We start from the raw sequence: 7,882 nt of genomic DNA on the forward strand, positions 1-7,882 counted from the left end.
ATAAAGAAATCACAGTCCCTCCTCTGATGCCGCCGTCTTCTCTGGAGATGTTTTGATCCAGCAGTTTTTACTTCACTCGTAACCACAGATAACAAGATCATTACATTCATAATGTCTTATAAACTGCACCTGTCATTTGAGTCATTCTAATGCAAAATAAAATACCTCTGGTTAGAAAGGTAATTGGAAAGACTACTCAACTAATCAATGTGCCAAATTCTGTAATAAACAACCCCCTGCCCAAACTAAAACCCCAACAAAACAGTAGACAGGGAGGAACGCCATTTTGTTTGTGAAGCCCAATGCCCCATCAATGAGAAAAGTTTCTCCCAGCATATTAAGAACATAAGAACATAAGAACATAAGAGAGTGTCCAATCGAGAGGAGGCCATTCGCCCCATCATGCTCGTTTGGTGTCCATTAATAACTAAGTGATCCAAGGATCCTATCCAGTCTATTTTTAAATTGTCTCTTCAACCACATTGCTGGGGAGTGACTACTCTCTGTGTGAAGAAGTGTCTCCTGTTTTCTGTCTTGAATGCCTTGAAGCCCAATTTCCATTTGTGTCCCAGGTGCGTGTGTCCCTGCTGATCTGGAAAAGCTCCTCTGGTTTGATGTGGTCGATGCCTTTCATGATTTTGAAGACTTGGATCAAGTCCCCACGTAGTCTCCTCTGTTCCAGGGTGAAAAGGTTCAGTTCCTCAGTCTCTCAGTAGGACATTCCCTTCAGACCTGGAATAAGTCTGGTTGCTCTCCTCTGAACTGCCTCTAGAGCAGCGATATCTTTCTTGAAGTGTGGAGCCCAGAACTGTACACAGTATTCCACAAATATTCAAAGAGAGTGGTCAGAGTGGGCCAGCTCTAGGGTGGAAGACCATTCCCATCACTGTCAAATCCTCTTGGCATAATCACCACCATTCTCCTCTGAACCAATAAGGCCTGTCCTTCCACCGGCCACATTCACAGAGTTCACTGATAAGAACTTGCTGCCCTCCAACTGTGTATGACTCTATAAATGTGCTTCCTTTCCCCATAAAATGCTAGATGAGATCGGAAGTGGGGCCGAGCTTCGTTAAAGAACAGCAACCGAAGCTAAAGCTGTTGGACTGCGGTTGAAATTATCATTTTTCCCCCTGTTCTTCTTCTGCTTTATCTTTTTAATCCGCTTGCCAATTTACTCAAACCTTGAAGAACAAAAAAGGATTACATTTTAAAGGATTATAAACCCAGAAAGGGACTGTATATCATTTCTATAGCTAGACTGTTTCCCTTGGAAATGCGGTTTATTGAAATCACACATATATTCAGAAAACAGTTGTGGGACTGGTTGTGTGTGGACCAATGCATTATTGAATACAGTATTCTTTTAATCACTGCAAATACAAATCTTCTAAGAAAGTGAACACAGAGGGCAGGCATCATAGATAGTGAATGTCTTGTAATCCTCTGTCTCTTCTGGATTTTGTTCCAACCAAGCAGTAAATAATCCAATCTAGATAAACCAGAATCACTAAAAACTTTTCAAAGGACCACAGTGATTTATTTGTATGTTCTCAAGCTATGTGGGTGCTTACAAAAAAAATACACATTAATCTGATTAGGGGTTGTCAATTACTTGGGAGATTTTACCATAACAAGCACCAAGTCTTAATTAATTATAGTATGAGTCCCACAGGAATAACAAATCTCTCATGTATAAACCCCAAGCCTAGTCTTTAACCCTCTCCCGACCCGGCCCTCACCTATTTATACCTGTGATTAACAGCAGAACTCAGATGTAGTGCGCAAGGTATTCATGTGTTATTCCTCTGGGATTCATACATCAATCCATTAAGAATTGGTGCCTATTATTGGAAAGCGTGACCAATTACTTTATAACAGTACATGGAAGAGTGTATGCGTTGTCTAAATTAACAAGGGAGTGTTTATGTTGTGTGGGAACCGATCAGCTAGATTATCTGTCAAGAATGTCATTGCAATCAGAAATTCTTGTTGTGTACAGAACAGTATAATGTGCCTCTTGGACACATTTTTACTTTGTAAGAGAGAGAGAGAGAGGGAAAGGGAGGGAAAGAGAGGTAAGGAGGGAGGGAGGGAGAGAGAGAGAGAGAGAGAGAGAAGCTCTTTTTCCTTACTTCCGACTGAAAGCAATCACTTTTATCTAAAGTGTTGTTTTAATGGGCGATGACGGCTCACTCTCTGACGTGTATGCTCCTCTTGCAGAGGGGCGATAAGACAAGTGTGCTCAACGGAGCGTGGTTGGGGTAAGGTCACCTCCTCCTATTGCGAACGAAGAGCAGTGTATAAAACCCAAAGCATGGCAGCCTGTGATCAGAGAGCACATCACAGTGAGCCGGACTACTGTCACCTGCGCTGAGATCAACTCCTCCTACAGGTCTGAATGTGAGTACATTGACTTTCACTGCACTTTGAAGTTGTGTTGCTGTTACAAGTCACAATTTGCCAAATTGTACTTTGAAACTGCTTTTAAAAATTGCTCTGTGCTTTTTTCATTTGAATTGCACTTTCTGAAACATACAAATCTACTTGACATGATTTGTAACCCTTTAAGGGACAGTTTTGATCTTCATACGAGGGCTATATATTGTCTGAAAAAATAGGAAAAGCTTATAAATGTTTTCCAAATTCAGTAACTTGCAATGGTGACTGATTTCCTTGAGGTTTGGTTTGCTCTTGCTTTACAGAATACTGAGGCAACCAAGTAACTAAAACGAAGTAATCGAGAATAATATGAAAAAGGACACAAGTGACAATAATCAGGGAACTCACAATTGAGTTAATAATTAAATTACCTGTGTTTTTTTCTTCATCTGAAAGAGAATAAGAATGTAATCCTCAGAGTTTTCTATTTGTTTATCCTGTAGCCCAGTGGTTTTCAAACGGGTCCTGGAGTACCCCCTGCCCTGCTGGTTTTTGTTCCAACTGAGGTCTTAATTGCTTAATTGGATCCTTAATTGCTCTAACAAAGCAATGTACCATTCAATTAAGTAATTAAGACCTCAGTTGGAACAAAATCCAGTAGGCAGGGGGTACTCCAGGACCCGTTTGAAAACCCCTGCTATAGCCTTTTTGTTCCTATAGTTCAGTAGTTCTCAATCCTGGTCCTGGAGGTCCTCTATCCTGATGGTTTTTGTTCCTACCGAGCTCTCAATTACTTAATTGAACACTTAATTGAACTAATAATTTCTTAAATCAGAGCCTTTTAATTGTTGTAAATAGAAGAGGTTGTAATACTTGTATAAGGAGCTTATTAAGGAAACAAGTTTTTATCAGTTACACGATTTAAAACGTCAAATGTTAGCAAATGGTAACTTCAATTAAGGGTTCAATTAAGTAATTGAGCTGTCTATGTGCGGCAGATGCGTGCCGCTCTGGGGATGTGGATGGGGGTCCTGGCTCTGGCCGTCTGTAGTCTGATCTGCATCGGGACGCCGGCGGACGCGTATCCATCCAAACCCGACAACCCCGGGGAGGACGCGCCGGCCGAGGACCTGGCCAAGTACTACTCCGCGCTCAGGCACTACATCAACCTCATCACACGGCAGAGGTATGACTGCGCCAGGGCCACGGCCGGGGAAAGGGCCACAGGGCGCGTTTGTACAGCGCACATTTCCACAGCTCTGTGCGGGTCTGCATGGATTCTGCAAATCTGCGCAGAACTGCGGACATCTGCGCTACACGAACGCGACCATTTGAAAGTAGAGCATACTTGTACCATACAATACAATGCAACATATTTAACAACTTAAATAACATTGAAAATAACTATTTGCATGTATTTAAATTATAGGTTATTGTGTTTAACGGCATAATAATAATAATAATAATAATAATAATAAGAAGAAGAAGAAGAAGAAGAAGAAGAATACATGTATTCTTTTGTGCATATGTGTTGTCAAAAAGCGAAATAAAATACGAATGGCAGTTTATTATTATTATTATTATTATGGTGATGCTGATAATTATTGATATTGTATGTGTTAATAGCTCTTGCTTGGACAACTTGTAGTTTTACAATACTTATAATGACAGTTATCCAGGTAGCAAATTCAAGGTAATCATCATTTCTAATTTGATTTCGTGATTTTAACAATTAAACACGAATAATGTACCTTATTGAAACGATCCTTCATTTATTTGCGTTGAACTCTAAAAAGAAACAAAACCAAATCGAAAGCATAAATAAGTTCAGGTTTCTGATCATATTATGCAAGCGCGATTCATTATTAAATGCCATTAAAAGGACAAATGTTAACTAAAGTCAACGAAAATTAAAACAGAAAAACATACTCACATGTGTTTTATTCTTACAAGTTGTCATTTTCATTCACATCCAGAGCTGTCAGTGGGTTTGTATCACCATGCTTTGTATTATTGGTCTTTAGCAATTTGATCTAATCAACACACATGTTTTTATGAACACATTTTGTTGTGTTGTTGTTAATGTAACCTCGGACATGTTTTCTTGCTGTTGAAAAGCCAGCAAGTGTAATTATTTCTAGTGCACAGTTGAGTTATAAACTCTGTATTTATTACATTTTACAAACATGAATGTGAAATCAAAGGCAGTAACACCTTTTTAAACTTAATTTGTTTAGTGAACACAAACATTTAAACAGAGCTTTTGAATGCCTTTATTAAAAAGAGTGGGGTTCATTGAACACAATATAATAATTCAAGTGTGCATTAAAATAAGTCACATCAAATAATAATTACAAAACCTATTTTAACATTCTTTCAGCATTGAATTGGGGAATTTCTGATTTTTTTTGTGTGTGTCTGTGCTCTTAAAACACTTAAATACATGCTCCACAGTGCAGTAAATGATTTCAGTGCGTTCTAGCATGAAATTATGTTCAGTGCACTATTCTGTGGATTATTCTCTGGCATGATTACTTAACCCACAGGAACCGAGTTTGACATATATGTCACTTACAGAGGCCTGCTGAATTAGGATATAATATTTCTGTCAAACCTGTTCAATGGTTGAGCCATAAATGTCACATTGTGAGCCTAAGGGTTTGACAATCTTTGCACTGAACACGTTGCATATGTGAGATCAGACTCTTGCTTTTAACTGTCTAGAGTGTTGTTGAAAAGTAAGGGACTGCAAACTGAAACCTGAAATGGATGACATTCAAATTCAATTATACAGAACAGAACGCAAAGATAATTCAATATGCGGTAGCTGCATTATTGTCCTGGAAGCACTGTCACATTACCACAGCTCAAGCGCATGAGAAGGTGTCAAGAGATTTGTGTTTTTGTTGTCTATGTACAGGTATGGAAAGAGATCCAGTCCTGACACTTTGTTCTCAGATCTGCTATTGAGAGAAAGCACAGAGAGCATCCCCAGATCCAGGTATGACAGGATATGAACACTTAATCGATTAGTTGACCTTGGGTAACACTTCTTTTTCCAATTCATTTCTTATACCTCTTATTACAAACAAAATGATGGACAATTACCTTGCTATTTGCTATTTAAACATCCACATATTTGAGACAAAGAAAGATAAATCTCAGTACGGTGTTAATACTTTCTGTTGTTCACTTGACTTTATTTGTAAGCTGACCAAAGCGTGTTGTTTGTGGCCGTACAGATACAATTGTAACATGAAGAGCATTCCTCACCCGGACTGGCACCCTATGAGAACCATCAAGTTGTGTTAGTGTACATATGATGGCATACCCATGTCTCAGAGGAACACAAGGAGAAGCCAACATTTTTGGAGTTGCCTTTATAAACTGAACACTGACATCTGCCTGCGTCACCCTGATAAATGTAATTCACTGTTCCTATAGCATGTGGGAATCCCCTCGAAGGGGGTGGCTAGCAACGTTTTTACCCCCTGCCCACCACCCCGAACATCTGCACCTCCTGATAATGTTCCAGGCATCCTGTGGGGATTCAATCACAGGCCTTGCAGTTTCCCAGTTCACTTGCAGTTAGAACTGGTGATGCATGCGATATATTTCAGACAGGCAAAGGGATTGAGGGCTCAGAGGCATTCCCTACATTTTCTCTCGGAAGCATCTTAAATGACTACACTTGTATAAGCAGCTTGTTGAATGTCTTTGTAGAGCAGTTGTCAAATATGTTTATATGTTGTTGTTTTTGTTTATTAACGTATTTTTTTTATTTTTAAAGACCGTATTAAGTATTAAGCTGCTTTAAATCCAATTCTTTAACCCCGGCTTAGACACTGATCCGTTTTTCACTCACGTCTCTAAACAAGTTCAAACAGAGCTCCTCAGCGATTTGTTAAATCAGCCCTGAGCTTTTTAGGGAGAAAGGATTTCTGATGCTGGGAAACTAGTTGAGTTGCTTTAACCTGACATGCAGTTCAGTATGTTTGTCAGGATGCAAAAGGGACTGAATTAGAAGACGAGTGAACATTTTCCTGTGTGAGTCTGGATGTGATTATATACCATCCTTTGTATCCTGTGCATGTCAGCTGTTTCCATCCCGTGAAGATGCACAGAGCGCGTGAGGATCCAGTCTCAAACCCCAGTGGCCTCTCATGAGAACATGTTGTTTGTAGGCGTTCAGGAGAAGGAGCACTCGTCCACGGGGATATAATCCAACTCTACAATATAAATGTGCTGTATGTTTGAGTAACCATGACCGGAGCCTCGTAGTCACTTGCTTTCTCTTTGTATTCCCTGTAGATATGAAGACCCCTCTCTGTGGTGAGGGGACAGTGTCCTTCAGTGTCTGTCCTCTCACTTCACGTGCCATCGCCGCCACGCTGCCAACAAACTGATTCTACCAGATTTCCAAAGACAAATGCTTGTGTATTTGTGTAGAAAACAACTCTGACATCATCTTGTATATACATGTATGTAAGTAATTTATTTGTGTATTGCAATTATAAGTGACGAGAAGAATATTATTTGTATAGTAACAATTGTGCTATTAAAAACTCATTCTAAAAAGGGTGGTTTGTGACACATTTCAAGATTTTATTTTGCGTATTTTTATTTGATTTTGAATAAAGATAAGAAGAAACATGAGGATGTTTGCAATCGAGGAGGCCATTCGACCCATCATGCTGGTTTGGTGTCCATCAATAACTGAGTGATCCAAGGATCTTATACAGTCTGATTTTAAATGTTCCCAATTTTTTTGTTTTAAATGCTTTTATTTTGTGGAGAATCTTGAGATGATCACTTTCTGCAGATGGAAAGATTTAAAGAGAGTTTGGTGTAGGGAGCCTGTCTCTTGCTCGCAATATAATCAGCTTTTCAAGCAACAAACAATCTCATCTCAGCAGACAACCCCGTAAGACAAAGATTAGTGGAAAAACAATAGCCTTCATTCTTTCAGACAGGATACATTCTGCACAAAATATACTATACACTTTCTATTCATGACTCTAAAAAATAACTATTAAGACATATGCATAAATCCCATTGCTGAATTAGTGTAGGAACCAGTCATTCATGGATAAAGGCATGAGGTTATTTATTTAACTTTTCACTTTATTTGACCATTTTGGGAAGATATTTCACCTAACAAAGATTACTGTGGATCACAGGTTTCTTGTGCATCTCAGATCTGTTCCACCTTCATCAGGGCAAAACAACACTTGTGTATATATATGTTTAAGTACATTTTATAACCAATGCAAATAATTCCCGTCTACATACATAAAGCAAATAGTTCCTTGGAAATGAGTATGCATGCTGGTATGTGGTAATAATTAAACATACAAATACAGTTTGAAGGATATTATGGGGATCACAAGTAATTTAGTGTTAAAATTCAGACGTTTTATATTTCTGTCAATGACAATTTGTTCTGCAATGCATTGGGAATTTATTGTAAACTTTGTCTACAACATGTTCACTGAATTTG

The 7,882-nt window shown here is 38.8% G+C and overlaps 1 protein-coding gene across 1 annotated transcript; it reads left to right on the forward strand.

The window, feature by feature from the left end:
* The first annotated feature begins 2,342 nt into the window (after positions 1 to 2,342).
* npy (neuropeptide Y) lies at positions 2,343 to 6,960 on the forward strand. Its single transcript, XM_066714604.1, has 4 exons — positions 2,343 to 2,403; positions 3,381 to 3,568; positions 5,303 to 5,383; positions 6,694 to 6,960. Exons 2-4 carry the CDS (start codon positions 3,381 to 3,383, stop codon positions 6,716 to 6,718), a joined length of 294 nt encoding a protein of 97 aa, XP_066570701.1. The 5' UTR covers positions 2,343 to 2,403; the 3' UTR covers positions 6,719 to 6,960.
* The last annotated feature ends 922 nt before the right edge of the window (positions 6,961 to 7,882 follow it).

Source organism: Amia ocellicauda, chromosome 10 (genome assembly GCF_036373705.1).
Source record: "Amia ocellicauda isolate fAmiCal2 chromosome 10, fAmiCal2.hap1, whole genome shotgun sequence".
Lineage (NCBI taxonomy): Eukaryota > Metazoa > Chordata > Actinopteri > Amiiformes > Amiidae > Amia > Amia ocellicauda.